The following is a 21,088-nucleotide window of genomic DNA, read 5'->3' as shown; positions in this document are numbered from 1 at the left end:
GGTGCCTCCTAGCGACTGCTCTCGTCAGTTTCCGACAAAATGGGCGAACCTCGCCGGGCAGTAGCTTAGACTCTACCTACAAGATAACACATACACCTTATAAATGTTTCCCAAACGACAAATATAATTGTAAATTATTTATTTAGAAAATATCCAATCTCTATTTTTGTAACAAAAAAAAAAAAAAAAAAAAGAAAAACAAACGCAAGTAAGCAAAGTGGAATGCTCTACGTATGAGAAATAAAAATTCCGCGCCGTGCCCGTGTGTGAAAGTCGTTGTATAGTTTGTGTGTTATAATATTACGGAAAAAGAGAAGAGGAAGAAGTAAAAGGCGCAAATATTCCTTTTTTTCATTCTCTACTATCTACCAAGGAAAAATTCCAAAATTAAAAGGAATACGAAGAATTTTTTTCATAGTGAATTGAGTAGTGTATATTTGAAATAACGGAGAAAAAGTAGATGTTTTTTTTTTCCTGGAAAATTGTGATTTCTAAAAAATAGTGTGTGTGTGTGCAAAATAGTGCATCCCGTGAGTGCGACACACCCTCTTGACACTCGACATCCGTCTCGACACGACCATCTCTCTTTACCCCTTTAGCCCCCCCGCCTCAATTCCCCAATCACGCTCCTCGTCTATCTCTCTCTCTCTACATTTTCCTCTCTCGCTCCATTTTTTCCTCACCGCCATCGTATATACTCATACACACGCACATCCCGAAGTGTATTTCTTATCAAAAGCGTTCCTCTCTTTCGTCGTTCCCATCAAATAAACTTGATTCCTAAACACTCCCCCTTTTCTGCCCTTTAAAAACCAAGTATTTTTGTAACTATTTCGAGAAAAGAAATTTTTTCGGTAAAAAAAAGGAGAAAAAGAAAACTAAACGTGACTCTTAACCTAAAAATTAGAAATATTTAAAAGTTTTGAAAAAGGAATAATCTTTTTTTTCGTAGCTTATCTGCGCCCTGTTCGTTCTTCATCACCACCAGATCTCCTCTCTCTCCTCTACTCGCCCTTCTTTCCCCTCTTCTACCCAACAACGAGAAATCCCTCTTTTCCCCTCTCCCCTCTCTCTCCTCCTCCTCCGCCGCCGCCCTCTCCACCCGCCGTTGAATCGAGAGAGGCCGTTCCTCCACACCCCGTTTATCGCTCTCGCTCTCCTCGTCGTCGTCGTCGTTCGAGTGTGTGTGCAAGTTGTTGCAATTTTTACAGTTTTCATTAAAAAAAAAAAAGGTGCTTTTTTTCCCCTGATATATTGTTTTGTAAACGAAAAAACAGAATTTATATTTACGAAACAAAAAAAAAAATCTACCTCTAAACACTTTTTTCTTTTTTTCTCTCTCAACAATAGAAAAAAAAAAATTTGTGCCGGATTTCGAAAAAAGAAAAAGGGGTCTGGTTTTTTCTTCCTTACCCCCACAACCACCCCTGCACCCCCCTAAATTCCACCCTTTTTCTTTCTTTTTTTTCTGGGAGAAATAATTATTTTACTCTATTATTGGTGAACGAGAAAAAAAAAGTAGTGGTGTTTTAATATTATTGTGAGTGGAGTGTGAAAAAAAGAAGGAAAAAAGTGGAAGAGGCGCGCACAGTGCCGGCTTATTAAAAAAAAAAGTGTTTTTTTTACCCCGTCATTACAGTTTTAAAAATTTTATATTTTTGACAAACAAAAAAAAAAAAAAATAATAATAATACCGTCTGGAAAAGAGGGGAAACATGGCGGTGAGAATGGAGAATGTTGCCGCGACAAGGAAGATCAACTACAAAATGATGGTGAGTTTTTTTTTCTCTCTTCTAATTTACGAAAACGTGGACAAAATTCCCCCCCCCCCTCCACTGTTCCCACCCCTCGTGTAGCCTCTCTCAGTTTTTTTTTTTATAAAAAAATTTCTTTTTCAAAAAATAATATTTTGATAAAAAAAAATTCTTTTGCGAAAAAATAGTTTTTCTTTCCGAAAAAGATTTTTTCCCTCCACCCGTAAAATTGGAACATTTTCAACAAAGAGAAAAAAGAATGGAGTTAAATATAAGAATTGGAGAAAACATACGAAACATGTGGATTGTGTGTACGCGGCCATTAGACGATTTTGCCCGATGCAAAGAAGTAAAAAGTTCTCTTCTGGTGGTGGTGGTGTGTGCGGGGCCTTGCGCGCGGGGAAGACTCCTCATGTCCGTGAGAGAGCGAGAAGAATATTTTTCAAGGGAAATTGTGTCTTCTAATTGGCTCTTGTCGATATTGCGACGATATTCCATTAGCCAATCGTGATAGGTTTTTTTTCGCATGTGTGAGTGTGTGTGTGTTTTGCGAATCGAAGGGAAATATATATATATATGTATATATATATAGAGTGGAAAATCGACATTGATCAGTGTCCAAGAAACAGGCAAAAGAATGAAACGAAATCGATTGATTAAAATGTCGCCTTGAATATTTATAAATTCTTCGTACAAAATGTGTGAATATATAAAAATTGAATTAAAACAATGAAACGGGCAGAAAAATAAATAATTATAGCACAAAAGAAAAAAAAGTTTTTTTATTTTTTTGGGAAAAATTAAAATCTAATGCTTTTTTTTTTACTAATTTTTTATATTTTATTTTGGTGATTTAAAAAAAATATTTATATGGACATATAAAAATGACAATGGTTAAAAATAATAATAGTTAATGATATCAAATTTAATTTTTGATAATAGCAGAAACGTTTGGCAAAATTTATTAAAACAAGAATTATCTTTCTTTAACTAATCCTTCGTGCCGATAAAACATTCAGCGAAACATTAAATAACAGGTTCAATATAAAATAAAACATAAATGATAATAATAATAATGATAATAACAATCATTATATTTAAATAAATATAATTTACATAAAATAAATGATAGTTGTTTGTAATAATTTAGTAAAATAGTAACAAAAAGAACCATAATAATAAATATAGCAATACTAATTATTATAATAATCATATTCATATTACCATAATCGTATTATTATTATTTTCATTTTTTGGTTATTATTATCATAATTATTATGAATAAGAACTTAACATTAAATTAAAAATGTTAAGGTTAAGTTTTTTATTCTTTTTTTAAAAAGCTAAAGATCAATGAAACTTTGAGGTTAAGTTTTATTTTTGCAGCTTATTTTTATTTTTTTAAATTAAAATAAATTAAAATTATTAAAAATTTTGAGGTTAAGTTTTATTTTAAAAACTTATTTTTATTTTTTTAATTAAAAATTTTGAGGTTAATTTCTATTATTTCTTAATAAAATAAAGAAAAATAAAACTTCGAGATTAAATTTAATTTTTAAAACTTATATTAATTTTTTAAAATTAAAAATTTTGAGGTTAAGTTCTTTTATTCTTATTTTTAATAAAGTCAAGAACAATTAAACTTTGAGGTTAAGTTTTATTTTTTCAAATTAAAAATTTTGAGGTTAAGTTCTTTTATTCTTTTTTTATAATAAAAATTAAAGAACAATGAAAGTTCGAAGTTAAGTTTTATTTTTGTAAATTTAAAATTATGAGGTTAAGTTCTTTTTCTTCTTTTTTTCATAAAATTAAATTAAGAAAAACGAAACTTTGAAGTTAAGTTTTCTTATTAATTTTTCTCTATTTAAAAAATATAGTAAAGAAAAAATAAAATTTTGAGGTTAAGTTCTCTTTTGTTTTCTTTAAAAAGAACAAAATAAAATTTTAAGTTTAAGTTCGCTTATATTTTTGTTTTTTTTTTTAAATTTATTTTATTTACTTAAGCAATAAACGTGACAATTCATTGAAATAATTTTTTTTTTAAATAAAGTAAGAAAAAATTAAATTTTCAGGTTAAATTTTTGTTTTCTTTTTTTTTTTAATTTAAAAAGATAAAAAAAAATAGAATTTTCTAGTTAAGTTCGTTTCTATATTATTGACCTATTTTCATTAAAGAATATAAAAAGATTTTTCTTTAAAAAATTATAGTCGCCAGGTGACCCACATTTATAAAGTTTTTGATGTTAAGTTTGCTTGCTTATTATTCTTTAATTGTTATTGTAAAATAGAATAAAACTCATAACATTTTTGATATTATTCTTCAATTTTTTTTTCTACAATAAATTTTCCGGGTATACAGTGAGTTTTAAATGAAAATTAGAAAATATACAACTTTTAGGGGTTTTTTTGTCTATTTTTAAAAAGCCCATTTTTTTCTGTTTATATAACTGAAGAAAGAGAGACGAAAATGTCAAGATAACTTAACAAATTAAGTAGGTAACAAACTTTTACATAAATTTGCGCCATTTTTATGCTGAATGTAAATAAATATCTTGACCCCCCCTCCCCTAACCCCTGAAGCGTTACGTAACTTAAGTATAAATTAACTACGATACCAATTTAGGGGGGGAGGGGGTTCAAAAATAAAAATTTCTACATGTAACACAATGAAAAATATGACGTAAAAAAGGGTGGGAAGGAGGGAGAGATTAAAAATTTATCCAAAATAGTATGACGTAGTTTGTAAACGACCCCTAATATATAATATTTATATAGTTTTTACATTATTATAAAATTTCTATCCTACAAACTTAATTTTGAATGCGTTTAAAGATTTTTTTAATTATTATAAAAATGTTATAAATACTCATGTTTAGGGTAAAGATAAGAGTGAAAGAGAGAGAAAGGGAGAGAGATACTGATAAAAGAGAGAGAGAAGAGTTTTGACAAAGTTATAACAGTAATGGCATGCCCAGTCAAGATGTGCTTCAGGTTAGGTTAGGTTAGGTTAGGTTACATTCAACCATTCAACTGTGCTTGCAAATCGACATTCGAGACAAATATTTTAATGCTTTCTTAATTGAAATTCCTCAGAGTGGTTCTTTATTATGTATTTCTCCTTTTTCTCATCCCCCCCTCCTTGCTTTTTTTCTCCTACACCTCATCTTTATTTGCTACTCTATCTAATTTACCCTTCTTACCCCCACCCCCACTTTTTTTTCTATTCTGCATTTTAAGAATATAAGATATTTTTCTTAAATATTATATAAATTATTGGAAACAAAATATCAAGATATAGCATTTTTACTATTTATAATAAATAGTTACTTTAACTTAAATTCAGATTTAGGGCCAGTTTCACCAACTCCGATTAAAAGTTAATCAATGATTAAAGTCATTTTAAACCACCCATGATTGGTAGGTTAAGGATTTAATCATTGATTAACTTTTTATCGGAGTTGTTGTAACTGGCCCTAAATCTGAATTTAAGTTAAAGTGACTATTTTATTATAAATAGTAACATACTAAATCTATAAAATAGTTTGGGGACGTCCCTAAAATATGCTTTGAGGCTCAGATCCCCAAAGAATGCGGTCTATTTGTTTTTTTCACTCTAAATTGTTTATTTATAAATATCTATCAAAAATAAACTTTATGGGGGGGGGGTACTACTGGAGACCATACGAAGCCATAGACACTGGAAAATTTGGGTGTCCCAATTACTATGCTTATTGTTAAATATATTAATCCCTACGAAGAATTACCACAAACAATATACGAACCCTTGAAACAATGAAAATTAAACAGTTCTTAATCATTTTCTTATCGTGACACTTATCACAATTCAATACAAGGCCTTTGAAAATGAGGATTAACTCCGAGAACCCAGGTAATATTTTTTTCTTTCTCCCTTCATCGCATGGAAGACTATAGATAAAAGTACAAAGTTTGATGCGTTACTTAGGGGTCGTCCATAAATTACTGAAGACATTTTTCTTCGTCAGCTTTAAGGCCCCGTTTTGGTCATTTTTAAAAAAAATCATTCTTTTAGAAGTACTAGTAAAAAACTGAAAATAAAGAAGTACCAAATAGGCACTTCATTTTGACCCCAAATTGAAGGGTTTAAGCAAAAAAAAAAAAAAAAAAAATTCGGCCCATAAAACGTGATATGCCTTCTTTTTCGACTAATTTGACTGAACGAATAAGGATGTCTTCCCTTACCTAATTTTGAATATCTACTCTTTATTAAAAAAAATCAGAATTTTATATTAAGGGGGTAGGTTTTGAAATTTAGTCCCAGTTTTACCCCCTCTTTCCTTTTTTTAAAGTACAGGTTCTGTAAATTGTGTTAGTTTGAACGATAATTATACATAGTCCTAATTAAGTCCTAAAGTATGGCACAGTATAAATATTTAAAATTATCAAAAAGTTGTCTCTTATTATCGCTTTTTGTTCCTTCCCCCTCCTTGAATTTCTTAATTTTGCAGAAATTTATTTCAAAATGGTGTTTATATAGCGATTATATGGAAGTAGTGACTGGGGGGAAGGAGAAAAAGAGGGAGGAGGAAGAAAGTGTGTATGTGCGTGTTGAACCGTAAAAAACTATTTTTCGAGAATTTTCGGCATTTGTGGGGGGGGGGGCAAAAAGTTTGGTGGTTATTGTGTATATAGGAGAAAGGTTTCACGCGGCCATGCGGATACTAGACTGTACAAATGCCGGCTGATTTTATATATATATATATATATATATATATATATATATATATATATATATATATATATATATATATATATATATATATATATATATATATATATATATATATATATATATATATATATATATATATATATATATATACGTAGCGATACATATATATACATAGAGATACATATATACATAGAGATACATATACATACATAGAGATACATATACATACATAGAGATACATATATATACATAGAAGTATGTATATTATATATATAAAAGTATGTATGTATATGTGTATAATCGAGGGAGAGTGGGAATTGCGAGACTGAGTTTAGATTCCAACGGAAGGCCATGCTGGTTGATATGGGGGCGGCGAGACACGGCCGATGGCCATGGGCATCGCGGAACCACCGTAGTTTGACAGTTTGCCGCGGGGCGTCTGCCCCACCCAGTGTCTCTCTCTAACAATTCTTCCTTCCCCTTCGTTTCCCGCTTTTACCCTCTCCCCCCACCCCTTTCTCCCACGCACACACACACCCTCCCATAAAACCCTATATTTTCAATTCTGATCCCCCTACCACTATCGTCATTCGATTTTGTCTTACCCCCACCACTACACTATCTTTGCTTCATTTACGCAGTGGCGTAACGTAGTTTCTTGGAACCACCGTGGGAAAGGGCAGGGAGGGGGTTTCGCCGATTTTATATTCCGCAGTGTCATAGGACCGCAAACACTTATTTTCCCTACCTCAATTTTTTTTATAGTTCTCCCTCTCGTAATAAGAATCTGAAGCTGCTAAATGCTAATACCCCTTGTGTTAATTTTTAATTAAAAAATTAAATTTTTTTTAAACAAGATTAAAGTTTTGAAAAATTGTAGAAATCGATTAAAATTATTTCCAAAAAATTCGATTTTTTTTGGACTTGATAAATGAGGGTCTCCTCTATTAATTAATTACTGTAACTATATTTTAATTTAAAAATTTTTATTTTAATAGATTGTTCCTGATCAGGTCAAATTTAATTCAAAGTGGCTAGACTTTCTTCTAGAAAGATGACGATTGTCATTGGTTGAAAATATGATGATGACGGTTGCGATTGGTTGAAATACGATGATGACGGTCAATAGGGAAATTTTTACTGAATCCGGTTTCTCATTCGGACAAATCTGGAAAATTTTATGCCGTTAGGCTCTAAAAATTAAATAAAACAAACGACACCCAAAGGCTAATAAGGGTGATTTTAACCGGGTCCAAATCGGTTCCTAATTCGGACAAAGATGAAAAATTGTTAGGAGCCTAAGATCGGGTTCACATCCGGAAGTTTGCTAATTCGGAGGATTGTGCAGGGTCGAAAGTTTCCGAATGTGGAGCAAAACGAAAAATTGTTAGGAGTCAGAATCCCTAGTGAGGATTCGATTCCGAATTTTGCTGGGCTGCTAGTTTTAACCTGTAGAGGGCCGGTAAATTTGCACAAATTTTAGGAGTTTTTTTTATTAAAAAAAATTAAATAAGAAGTCTTTGATCCAAACTTAATTTTCTATTTTTAGAAAAGAAGTTTGGATTTCTATACGCTCAGTTTCCTTATTTGTCCTAATCAGAATAGGATTATCGCGATTGGTTTGCTAAATTCAAGAAACAATCGGAACGGATAGGGTAAATAGTCCGAGATGGTTAGTTAAATAGATTTAACGGTGCAATATTTAATTATTCACCTTGGTCATTCCCATCATCTTTATTTGAAGACGATCCATGTAATAGATTCGAACAATTTATATTGTTGAAATTGAATTTTCCCTGCTCTAGCATTAATCACATTTGTACAATTCTCTTTACCTCCTACATTTACATTTTGCTTAAAACTTTCTCACTCTAGGGTTTCCTTGTTGCCAATTAAAAAAATTAAATGACGGATCTTAAAAATTAAAAATAGCGGATTTATGGTAAAATTAAAAAAATTTATTGAATTTACTTCAAATTTATCACTGAGGGGGATTTTGAGGTTGCTGATAAGGGGTCTTCACATAAACCACGTGGCTCTTCAAGTGGGTGAGGGGGGTCAAGCTATAGACCACGATAAGAGGAAAAAATGCTGCTAATACATGTAACAGCATGTCACATGGGGGGAGGGGGGGGGTTGAAATTTCAAAAAATGGGACCACGCGGTTTATGGAAGACCCCGTACAAATTTAATGTCAATTTTTAAAAATTTTAAATAGCGGATTCAATATGGCGGACGGAATAAGTAAAAAATTAATCAGATTTACTTAAAAATTTGTGACTCCGGGATTTTTTAGGTGGCCGATATCAAATTTTGATGTCAGTTTTTCAAAATTCAAAATGGCGGATCCAATATGGCGGATGGAAAAATTGAAAATCCATTAATTCGTTTAAAATTTGTTACTAAGGTGTTTTTGAGGACGCTGATTACGAATTTGATGTCAGTTTTTTAAAATTCAAAATGGCGAATTTTTGAAAATCAACTTTTGAAGAATTTTAATTGTAATTTTTAGAAATTATTAGAATTCATAAATTTTATTCATTTTCGGTAAACATTTATATTTTCCTGTAAAAAAAAGGAATTTTGTCAGGAAAAGTAATTTTAATGTCAGTAAATTGTCAGGGAAATGTCATGGAAATTAATAAGGGGTCGTCCATATACCACGTGGACACTTTTGGGGGGAGGGGGGGTGGGGTTAAAAAAAAGTTTGAAAATGTCCACGATCCCATGTATTTTTGTGTCCACAAGGGTGGAGGGGGGGGGGGTCAAAAATCTTTGAAAAACTGTCCACGTGGTATATGGACGACCCCTAAACTGACCAACCATGTTGTAGAAAAAATATGGAATACAATATTTTTATTTTTTGTTCGTAACGGAGTCATACTTAAATTACATAACGCTTAGGGGCCATCCATAAACTACGTTACCAATATAGGGGGTAGAGGGGGTCAAAAATTTAAAAAAATTACATGTACCGCAATGGTAACGAAGGGGAAGGGAGGGGGTCTAGAAAGTCTGAAAAATTGGTAACGTAGTTTATGGACGGCCCCTTAACCTTTCAAGAGCCTGTAAATATTTACAGATTTTAATAGTTTTTTATTTAAAAAAAAATTTATAAAAATTTATAAATAATACGTTAATTCGATAAAAAGTTTCGTCAAAATAAATAGTGGCCAGCCTGGGCCTCTAAAGGTTTAAGGAGGTGAGGGGGTTTCGTAATTAAATTATGTCCCCCTAACTGATATTTTTCTCAAGTTTTGCTCTATAATCTATCGAGGAAGTTCTACTTCTTTTTGTAGCAAAATTAGCTTTATAGGTATTTCTTCGGGTTGATTCGATTTGGGAAATTCTTTTCGTTATCGTCATAGGAAGAGAGGGGAAGGGAGTGAGAGGGAGATAGAGATAGAAAGAGAGAGAGAGAGGGTAAGAGAGAAAGAGGGAGAAATTCGCAAGGTGGCTGCGCATTGAGTCAGGGAAGGCACACACAGGGACCCATGCCTAGTAAAGTTGGGTTAGGTTCGGACGACTGGCGTGCACACGTACCGGGTTGTAAAGCGTTTCAAGAATATCGATTATTTGCGGTTGCGGCATGCCGCCTCCATACCTATTCATCTCATTCCAGTCGCGTGGGCGAGGGCGAGAAGGAGAATTAATAAATTTTTTACTATTACATACCTCATTCAATATAATGAAAAACAACAAAACCCTAATCATTATTTTACAAATATTTCTCTTCTTTTTTTTCGATACAAAAAATATTCTCCCACCTCTCGAGAAGAGAAAACTAATTCCAGATAGGGATTATTTTTATTCACTTTTTCAACAGGCAGAAATGTTGGACTGATGAGACAGTGCTGCTCTGGCGCAATAATCGAAAATACATGACCTGCACTTTGTTAATTTTTGGACGTACAGGGTTTTATTGATTTTTTTTGGGGTGCTATAGTTTATAAGAAGAAGCAATAAGGAAAAAATAGAAGATTTTGATGTTTTTGAATTTTTTTTTATTTTTTTTTTTTTTTGCAAAAATTAGACTGTTGTCGAACGGAAGGAAAAGGTATAATGAATGACGAGGACGAGAGCTTGAGATAGATAAAAGAAGAGGCAACGGCATTCGTCGACCTTGAGGCATACCAAGTGCCTGAATGAATCAGCTCGACGAACTTTGCTTTTGCCTCACTTGCAAACATCAACCAATCGCTCGCATTCCTCAATTCCGCGTTCCTTGTGTTCGTCTCGCGTCACACTCTCTCTCTTTGACCCTCTCTCGCTCTCACCCCCCCCCCCTCTCTCTCTCCCCTTATTCTCTCTCTATAATACTTCCAATTACTCTCTGTAATAATTTTCTTTCTAAAGAGGACTAAACGTTAAATTAATTTTCAGGGCTCGAACTAGGTCCGTAAATCTCGTAAAAGTCCGTAACTTTGCTTCAAGTCTGTAAAAGTCCGTTTTTTTAAAAAAGGTCCGTAAAGTCCGTAATATTAGATTAAAAAAGGATGACAATTTTTTTCAATATCTACGATTTTCATTAAAATTTTCTAAAACAATATTCAATTATTAAAAAAAAATGTAATAAAATTCTACACAAAATTTTAATTATTTTAAAAAAATAATCAAAATTTCACAGAAATTTCATTATTTACAAATTTTTTTTTATAAACTTCTTCCCAATCATTCAATTATTTTATTTTTCTTAAATAATAAAATTTTTACGGGGATTCAATCATATTTTCGTAAATAATAAAATTATTTTTAGGAATTCAATTATTTTTATAAATAATAAAACTCATTGGAAAATTACAATTATTATTAATACAATTTTTATCGAATTCCTCGAGAAATATAATAATTATTTTTAAAAAATTTATTAAAATTCGTCGAAAGAATTCAATTATTTCTAGAAACTGTAACAAACTTCTTCTCAAGAATTCAATTATTTCCATAAATAACAAAATTCATCAGATTTACTAAATTCTTTTGAATATTATTTTTTTTTAAATTTTTTACAAGAATTCAATTATTTTCATAACTTTCCGTAAAATTGTAAAAAAAAACAATTATTTTCAAAAGTAATAAAATTCTTCGTAAAAATTCAATTATGTTCAAATTTTTTTTTTAAATTCTCGTCAAAATTTCAATTATTTTTAATACAAATTTTAAAGGAATTTCTCGAAAAATGTCATTATTTTTAAAAATTTTATTAAAATTCATCAAAGAAATTCAATTATTTTAAAAAAGCCTTCCTATAATTTATTTAATAATAAAATTTAAGTATTATTGTCAATACATTTTTAATTAAATTTCTTATGAAAGGATTAAATTATTTTCAAAAATTTTAATGAAATTCTTCTTAACAATAATTCAAATTCAATTATTTTCAATAAAATTTCACAAAAGAATTTAATTAGATGATTAAAAAGAAATATTATTAAAAAATTCGTCTCAAGAATTCAATTATTTTCAATAGTAATAAAATTCTTCGAAAAGAATTCAATTATGGTGAAAAGGTTAAAAAAATTCTTGTCAAAATTTAAATTATCTTTATAAATAATAAAATTCTTCTCTGAAATAAATTCAATTACATATTTTCAAAAATTTTAATGGAATTTTTGGCAAAATTTCAATTATTTTCAAAAAATGTTCTCAATTATTCAATCAAATTTTTTTTTACAGAGATTCAATTATTTTTAATACAATTTTAATGTAATTAATTTCTCGAATAATGAAATTAGTCTTAAAAATTTTATTAAAATTCGTCAAAAGAATTTTAATTATTTATTTAAAAATTTGTTGATAAAATTCTTTATGAGAATTGAAAAAAAACATTCAATTTTTCAATAAATTATTTATTTGCATTTTATTTTTATTTAAATAATTGAATTTTAGTAGGATTTTTTAATAAAAGTTGATTTAAAAATTAATTTTAGTTAAAATTTTACATAATAATTGAATATTAAAAGCAATATAGCGTGAATTTTAAGAAATAATTGAATTTTGAAAATAATTAATTTTTTTGAAAAATTTTAATTGGAGATTTTTTTTGTTGAAATTATTTGAAGTTGTTATTAAAGAATTTTAATTTTAATTTGAAGAATTTACGAATAATTGAAATTTCGTAAAATTAAATATTGTAAACAACTGGTTTTGAAAATTTATTGTCAAAGAACTTTTTCAAGAATTATTAAAAATAATCGATTGAATGAAGAATTTTAGTTAAAATTTCTTGAAAAAAATAATTTAATTGAAATTATGAAAATAATTTTAGTTAAAATTTCTTGAAAATAATAATTTAATTTATTGAAATGATGAAAATAAGTTTAATTACAATTTCTTGAAAATAATAATTTAATTGAAATGATGAAAATAATTTTGAAGAAGTAAAAAGAGAGAAAAAAGAAGAGAGAAAAAAGTAGAAAAAGAAAAAGGAGAGAAAAAAAATAAAAAAAGAAAAAGAGAGAGATAGAGAAAAGAGAGTGTCACCCTTTGAGATTTATCACTCCTTCTTCTTTATATTCAAAACGATCGCCACTCTTAATCAAAATGACCAATTATTATATTCGCATTCGTCACATATTCATCGTGTATAAAGATAACTTCGTGTTGAACCGCACTCACACTTTTCCCCTCCATTTTTATCCTCCCCCTTTCCTCCTCCCTCCCACCATCCATCCCCCCTCCTAACACTTTTAACATTCAGGAGCGTAATTCATCATTAATAAACCTAGTTCTATATTTTTATCATTCCAAAAAGTATAAAATTTACTAAAAATGACAATTTTCTTTATTTTTTCCCTTATATACCCCGCAAACAGTAATATTGTAAATTTTAGTATAATTTCTAAAAATAAAAAAAAAATTTCTCTTAAACCTAAAATTTCTTACGTTGGTACTTTCTGATAAAGAAAATTTGATGTACGTGAAGTTGGCCCCTCACTTTTAAAAAAAATAATTTTTTTTAAATTCTAATTTTTTAAATTTTCATGTATGTAAAGTTGGCCCCCACTTTAAAAAAAATAAATTAAAAAAAAAACTTTTTTTTAAATTTTAATTTTTTTATGTATGTGAAGTTGGCCCCCCCCCACTTTTTAAAAAATAATTTTGTATGTGAAGTGACCCCCCACTTTTAAGAAAAATTAATTTTTTGTAAAAGTGAGGGGCCAACTTCACATACATGAAAATTTGCAAAAAAAAAAGTGACAAAATGTTAAACGAGTCCTGTGTAAAATTACCGTTATTTAAAGGCAAGCGCCTTGCTCTTTATGGTATGTACACTTTGCTATTTACGCTGTCTGCTATCTACCTGCCTCTCTCTCTCTCTTTGTCACAAACAAACTCTCTGGCTGTCTCTCGTGCGCTCGCAGTAAACATGGCTCTATACTATATACCATTCACGATGTGTTTCACCTCTAAACGGTGTCGAGTGTCGACTATTTAACTTCAAGGTCGTTTCACCTCGAATACATATACCTACATTTAATGAAAAATTGAGAAAAAATTCAAAATTTTGCTTAAATTAGGAAAAAAAAATTTTTTTTTAAATAAAACGGTTTTTTTGTTAAAATTTATATTTTGCCATCTCAAGGAAGTGAATTTTCAAAAGAATTGTGTAAATTTTTTATTTTTGCCGATTTTATGGCATAAAAAAATTTCGAGGTGGAGATATTTTATTTTTTTTATTTTAAGTATTTTTTAAAATTCTATGAGGGGAGGGGAACGATTTGTTTCACTAAACACGAAAATTTTTTATCTAAAAGGGTCAAATTTTCAATATTGCGTTCGTTCTTATAAAAAAAAACGTAATTTTAGGTAGAAATTTTAAGGTTAGGGCGAATGTTATACTTTAAATATTAATAAAATTCAATTTAAACTTAGGAAATAATTTCTTTTTTCGCACATTTCTATTTTGTGCCAACGTAAGGAAGCAAATACTCCAAAGAATTATAAAAAATTTTCATTTTTGTTGATTTTATCGCATAAAAAAATCGCGAGGTGGAGATATTTTGAGTGTTTTCTAAATTTAAATAGAAAGGAAGGGAGAAAATGAAATGTCTTTAGTTGGAAAATGAAAAAAATTCACAAATTTAGTCGAAAATTAAGATTTTGAAACTTTTTGTAGAAAAAAAAGATAAAATCGACGAATTTTTTATTTTTCAGAAATTTTAAAAATATCGTTCAAAATCTGAATTTTTGCGAAAAATTCTGTTTAAAAATAGAAAAAAATAACAAATTTAGTCAAAATATACGATTCGGAAAATTTTCTGAAAGAAAATTCGAAAAACTAGACGAACTTCACGATTTTTAAATTGAGAAAAATTTTCAAAATCGTTTAAAAACTTATTTTTCGCGTATAATTTAGTTGGAAAATGATAAAATTTAATAAATTTAGTCGAAAATCAAGATTTTGAAACTTTTTGTAAAAAAAAAGATAAAATTGGTGAATTTTTTATTTTTGAGAAATTTTAAAAACCGTTCAAAAACTGAATTTTGGCTAAAAATTCTGTTTGAAAATGAAAAAATAACAAATTTACTCAAAATTTACGATTCAGAAAATTTTCAGAATAACAATTCGAAAAAATCGACGAATTTCACGATTTTAAAATTTCCTGTAGAAAAAAAACGATTTTTAAATTTTGAAAAATTTTCAAAATCTTTTAAAATCTTATTTTTTGCGTATAATTTAGTTGAGAAATGAAAAATTTTCATAAATTTAGTCGAAAATCAAGATTTTAAAATTTTTTGTAAAAAAAAGAGATAAAATCGACGAATTTTTATTATTTAGAAATTTTAAAAATTGTTCAAAAACTGAATTTTTGCGAAAAATTCTGATTCGAAATGAAAAGATTTCATTTAATTTATTCAAATATCAAGATTTTGAATTTTTTTGTAGAAAAAGACGAAAAAACAACGATTTTTAAATTTTGAAAAATTTTCAAAATCGTTTAAAAATTTATTTTTAAAGAATTCAGTGAAAATTTACAATTGCGAACATTTTCTGAAAAGAATTCGAAAAATCGACGAATTTCACAATTTTGAAATATTCCGTAGAAAAAACAAAAAAAAACCGATTTTTAAATTTTCAAAAATTTTCAAAATCGTTCAAAAACAGAATTTTTGCCAAAAATTCTGTTTGAAAATGAAAAAAAAATAAAGAATTTAGTCGAAAATCAAGATTTTGAAAATTTCTCTAGAAAAAAATTGCGAAATGAAGATAATTTGACTATTTTTTTCAAAAATTCAAGAGAAGGGGGAGAAAAAATGTACTCTTCGACAGTAAGTAACTGTTGAAAATTATACATAAAAGAAGAAAAAAAATTACCAAGTCATTTTGAGAAGAGAAAATTTTTAGAGAAAAAAAATTTTTAATGGAAATTTTGAGGTTAGGGCGCATTTTTCTTTGAAGAAATATTAATAGTTTTTTTTTTTTTTTAATTTCTTCTTTGCATTCCTGTGTATAGTTTAATGTTCTGTATGTGAATAAACTGTTCGACAAAACACGCCCACGCACGACAAAACGATATTCCGCGCGTTCGTGCTTATGTGAATGCACCAACTAAAGGTTACGCTAGGTAAAGTCAAGTTCAGTCAGTAACTATGTCGTGCTCTTTGTGTATACAATCTGATACACAACTCTCTCGACCACGTGTCGATTCAAATCTCGACTAATTCAACAAAATTCTTTATGAATATTTATTTTCTTTATTCTTCATCATCAACCCTTGTTATTTTTGTATAATGAAATTTTTTTTTCGAAAATTATATTATTAAATTTTTGTGTAACTTTCTTTTTTAATTTTTCACTACCCACCTTTGCTTTTTACTTAATGAAATCATTATTATTGTTTAATTAATTTTATTATTGCTATTTTTAATTTTTTTCGTTCGTTTATATTTTTTTTCGTTACTTTTTGCTCTTTTTCCGTTATTATTTTTTTGCTTTTGTTATTTATTTTTATTCTGTTGGTATTTTTATTTTTTTTCTTATTTTTTTTATATTCAATCATAACACGGATTTTTATGTTTTTATTATTTCTTTTTCTCGTTACTCCTTTTTTTATTTTTAATTGACTATTTAGTAAATTCTTCCACAATTATTTAATAAATTAAAAAAAATTTTTTTGTTGGAAAAGAATAGCCGACTGTATAAAACTATTAAAAGGCACTACCACTTTAATTCTTATTAATTTTTTTAATTTGGCTTTTTACTCTTTGCTTTAATTTTCATTTATAAATACTTTGACATTTCAAACAAAATTTTTTTTTATTTACTTATTTAAAAAATAATTTTTTTTATTTAATTTTTTTCTGTATTAGTTTGTGTGCCATCGCATAGAACAGAAATATACAAAAGCGAACCGTTAATTTTCACTTTTGAATGTTTTATCTCAAAAAAAAGTCGCGAGGTGGAGAAATTTTAATGATTTTGGCCTCTCTTTGATTTACTAGGTTATGTTATTTAATGCAACCTTGTGTAGTCTATTTTTGCCATTAAGAAGATAAAATACTTCGATAGAAAAATAGTTTTAATTACTTTTTGTCAAGTTTTGGAGCGAAAAATAATTCGAAGTGGAAAATTTGAGGTTAGAATACGTTAGTTTTCGATAGTTTGCGTGAATTACGTTGATACGTTAATTTTACTAATTTCTAAAGTTATTACTCTTGTTAAAGTACAATTTTAATATTAAATTGTTTTATAATTGGTAGAAATGATTAGTAAACTAAAATTAATAACGCAAAATAACTGTTAAAAAAAATTACAAAATGAATTAAAAAAAAAATTATTAAAGTAAAATAAGTAGTAAAAATAATTAATAAAATAGAATTAATATAGAAATTAATCAGAGAAATAGTAAAACACCAATTTTACTTTTTTAAATTAAAAAAAAAAATTTCTTCTAAATTTTCAAAATAGGAAAAATTTTATTTTTCAAATTCAAAAAGAAAAAAAAATTAATAAATACTTATCTGCAGTAATTAAGACTTTATAAATTTATAAAATATTGCGAAATAAAATGTTTCTAATCGTTGATAATAATTTGAACGCGAGTTCAATTAAAAGAACTTCTCTCTTTGTGTTTACAAAAACACGTTATCTCAACAAGAATTTTTTATCAGACAATAATCACAATGTTTGTTTTCAGCAAACGAAAAATCAATGTGTTTGGTTTACAAAAAAAATAAAGAGAAATACTATAAATTCAAAAAGTAAATTACAAAATCTATATTTTTCTTAAATGAGCAAAATTATATGTTTTTTTTTCTACATGTAGAAAAAAATTTTTTTTAATAAAAAATTTTGTTAATAATAAAAATAAAAATAGTTTTTGTAACAAAACTATTTGTTATATTAATAATAATAAATCTACAATGTATTAGCCTTTCTTAGGCTTGTAGACAAGTGTAATAAATAATAATATTAATAATAATAATAATAATTTTTTTAATTAATAATAATAATAATAATAATTTTTATATTAATAAAAATATTTAATTGTTGTTCAGGAAAGAATTTTAATCTTTTTTCTAAAAGAAAGTTTAAATACGATAAAATGAAAGTGATAGCTAAGAGGCTTAAAGCATACAAAGGGCTATAAAAAAGGAGGGTTCGATTCCGGATGAAAACAAATTTTTTTTTCTTATACTTTTGCTGAATTCATCTTTAATATTACGTTTCGCTATAATTATTTAGTTATAATAAATAGAAATAGGTAACAATAATAAAAATAATAATATTCCTTACTTGGTATGGATATGAAAAATACTAAAAATATTAATATTAATAATAGTAATTAATAATAAAAATAATTTAAAAAAAGAAAAACGTTACATGACTATATTGTAGAAAAAAGAAATATAATAACAATATTAATAATATTATTAGGGATAATAATAATAATAATAATAATAATAAATAAATCAAATTAATTTACTAAAAACAAAAAAATAAATTTTTAATTTTCAAAAAGCCCGCCTTAGAATTGATAGATAGAGGGCGTTATTGACTTTCTCACAAGTGGTAATTTTCAACGTCAAATTATAAGTCAAATATGAAAAGTAACAATAACACTGGTTTACAGTGAAATTGTCAATCGAACAAAACAATTTTTTTTCGAATAGTAGGTGTTTTTTGAGTAGGAAAATCATAGTTTCAATTTTTTCCCCTCGTGCAGATTTTCTGTAGCTTCAAATTTTGCATTTTCGAGGTGCGACGCCACTTAAACTTACCGGTAGGAAAATTAGCTTGTCAAAATATAATAAATGAGGTATCATTGGAAAGGTTATTAAATTACCTTTCGATCCATAGGTCACAGAATAAAATTCAACAAAAATTGAGAGAGTTACAGTCGATTAAAGATGAAATTTCATGACAATTTTGATGATTTTTAGACATTTGAGTAACTTCTACTATTTTTTTCTACATCAAACAGGAAAGAATGTTTAGGTTTTAATTTTTTTATTGATAGACTATATCATTACACAAATTTTGAGCCCTTGTGGACCTCGATTGGATTAAAAATGACAATTCTACACTAAATTTAGTGAACGAAACTACATTCTTCATTTTTAGTATCCCTTAAACATTTGCAGCAAAAATTGAAGTAATAAAATTTAGTTAAGCTCTAAAGTTACTAAAATCACTAATAAAGGATTTCTGAAATCGTAGATTTCGAATCCAATGTTAGTTTTCTAAATTTCAAAATGGCGGATCCAATATGGCGGACAAGTTTTTAAAAATCGATTAAATTCGTCTTAAATTCGCTACTCGGGGGTTTTCGGGGTCGCTGATTACGAATCTGATGTCAGATTTCAAAAATTAAAAATGGCGGATCCAATAGGTGCGAATTCGATGGATTTTAAAAAACTCGTTCACCATTATGAATCCATTCTTTTCAATTTTTGAAATCCGACATCAGATTCGTAATCAGCGACCTTGAAATCCCCCGAGTAGCGAATTTAAGACGAATTTAATCGATTTTTAAAAACTTGTCCGCCATATTGGATCCGCCATTTTGAAATTTAGAAAACTAACATTGGATTCAAAATCTACGATTTCAGAAATCCTTTATTAGTGATTTTAGTAACTTTAGAGCTTAACTAAATTTTATTACTTCAATTTTTGCTGCAAATGTTTAAGGGATACTGAAAATGAAGAATGTAGTTTCGTTCACTAAATTTAGTGTAGAATTGTCATTTTTAATCCAATCGAGGTCCACAAGGGCTCAAAATTTGTGTAATGATATAGTCTATCAATAAAAAAATTAAAACCTAAACTTTCTTTCCTGTTTGATGTAGAAAAAAATAGTAGAAGTTACTCAAATGTCTAAAAATCATCAAAATTGTCATGAAATTTCATCTTTAATCGACTGTAACTCTCTCAATTTTTGTTGAATTTTATTCTGTGACCTATGGATCGAAAGGTAATTTAATAACCTTTCCAATGATACCTCATTTATTATATTTTGACAAGCTAATTTTCCTACAGGTAAGTTTAAGTGGCGTCGCACCTCGAAAATGCAAAATTTGAAGCTACAGAAAAACTTCACGAGGGAAAAAAATTAAAACTATGATTTTCTTACTCAAAAAACACCTACTATTCGAAAAAAAATTGTTTTGTTCGATTGGCAAAAAAAAGTTTTTAATTTGTAAACCTGTGTAATAATATAATAAAAAATGAAAAAGAAACAGAATAATTATATCAATAATAAAATCATGGGAACAGTAATAATAGAAAAATTAATGAAAATAATTTTAACGGAAATTTTGAAATGACACAAAGAGAGGTTGAAGTTCATTTATTTAACTGAGGGAAAGAAAACAACGGTAGTATTTGACTTGAAAGTATGCTGGTCCATTATTTTCGTGGGGTGTAGGGAGAAAAGCACGCGGTAAGTCTGCTAATAATACAGCCTCGTTGCTTTGCCTAGGCTTTGGGGAAAAGGGTGTCAGACAACGAGACTAGGCGGTTGGCCAGACTCTTTATAATATATTTCTTCTCAAACTATACACAATAATTTACATTTTGCCTCAAATTTTTCAATAAAAAAAAAGATTTTAATTTTTCTCTCTTGAAAATTATAATTTTTTTTTGTTTCTTTCTAAAAATACTTAAATAAAGTTTTGAAATATTTAATAATTTTTATACTGATTATGATAATAAATATTTTTATTATTATTTTTAGTGTTTTTGATATCCATTTCAAGTAAGGAATATTTTTAATAGTATTATTATTACCTTTTATGGTCTTTATTATTATTATTATTATTATTATTATTATTATTATTATTATTATTATTATTATTATTATTATTATTATTATTAATTATGACACAGATAATTTTATTATAACAATAATAAAATAACTTTGACAAATTTTAACGTATGATTTTTTTTTGTATTTTAACAACAAGGTAGTATTTTTTGTTTTAGTAAGTTTGCCAATTTATTTTTCTTTTAACTTTGTAAATTTATCATTATGTGTTTAATATGTCCTTGTCACAAAATCACAAGCTGAGTCAACTAGAGAAACGAATTTGGTTTTTAAATTATCGATTCTTTATTCGCATTATAAATGTCGTTTAAAACAGACACAAACACGCATGTTGAATATTGTTGTAGCTTTACGTA

At 27.8% G+C, this 21,088-nt stretch overlaps 1 protein-coding gene across 11 annotated transcripts in view; it reads left to right on the top strand.

Moving 5' to 3' along the window:
- The window catches only part of LOC122512657 (protein alan shepard), a 45,054-nt gene continuing 23,966 nt past the window's right edge, over positions 1-21,088 (top strand). For 2 of the 11 annotated variants that reach the window (XM_043628617.1, XM_043628618.1), the window contains exon 1: positions 1,366-1,772. In XM_043628617.1, the coding sequence (XP_043484552.1) occupies positions 1,716-1,772 (57 nt within the window). In that variant the 5' untranslated portion in view covers positions 1,366-1,715. Of the gene's footprint in view, positions 457-1,095; positions 1,233-1,361; positions 1,773-21,088 lie in introns of those variants that run through there. The other 9 variants (XM_043628613.1, XM_043628612.1, XM_043628611.1 and 6 more) reach the window with 9 other exon arrangements.

This window comes from Leptopilina heterotoma, unplaced genomic scaffold (genome assembly GCF_015476425.1).
Source record: "Leptopilina heterotoma isolate Lh14 unplaced genomic scaffold, ASM1547642v1 Lhet_123, whole genome shotgun sequence".
In the NCBI taxonomy this organism is placed as follows: domain Eukaryota; kingdom Metazoa; phylum Arthropoda; class Insecta; order Hymenoptera; family Figitidae; genus Leptopilina; species Leptopilina heterotoma.
Note: the sequence above shows the minus strand (reverse complement) of the source record. Positions and strands in the feature narration are given on the sequence as shown.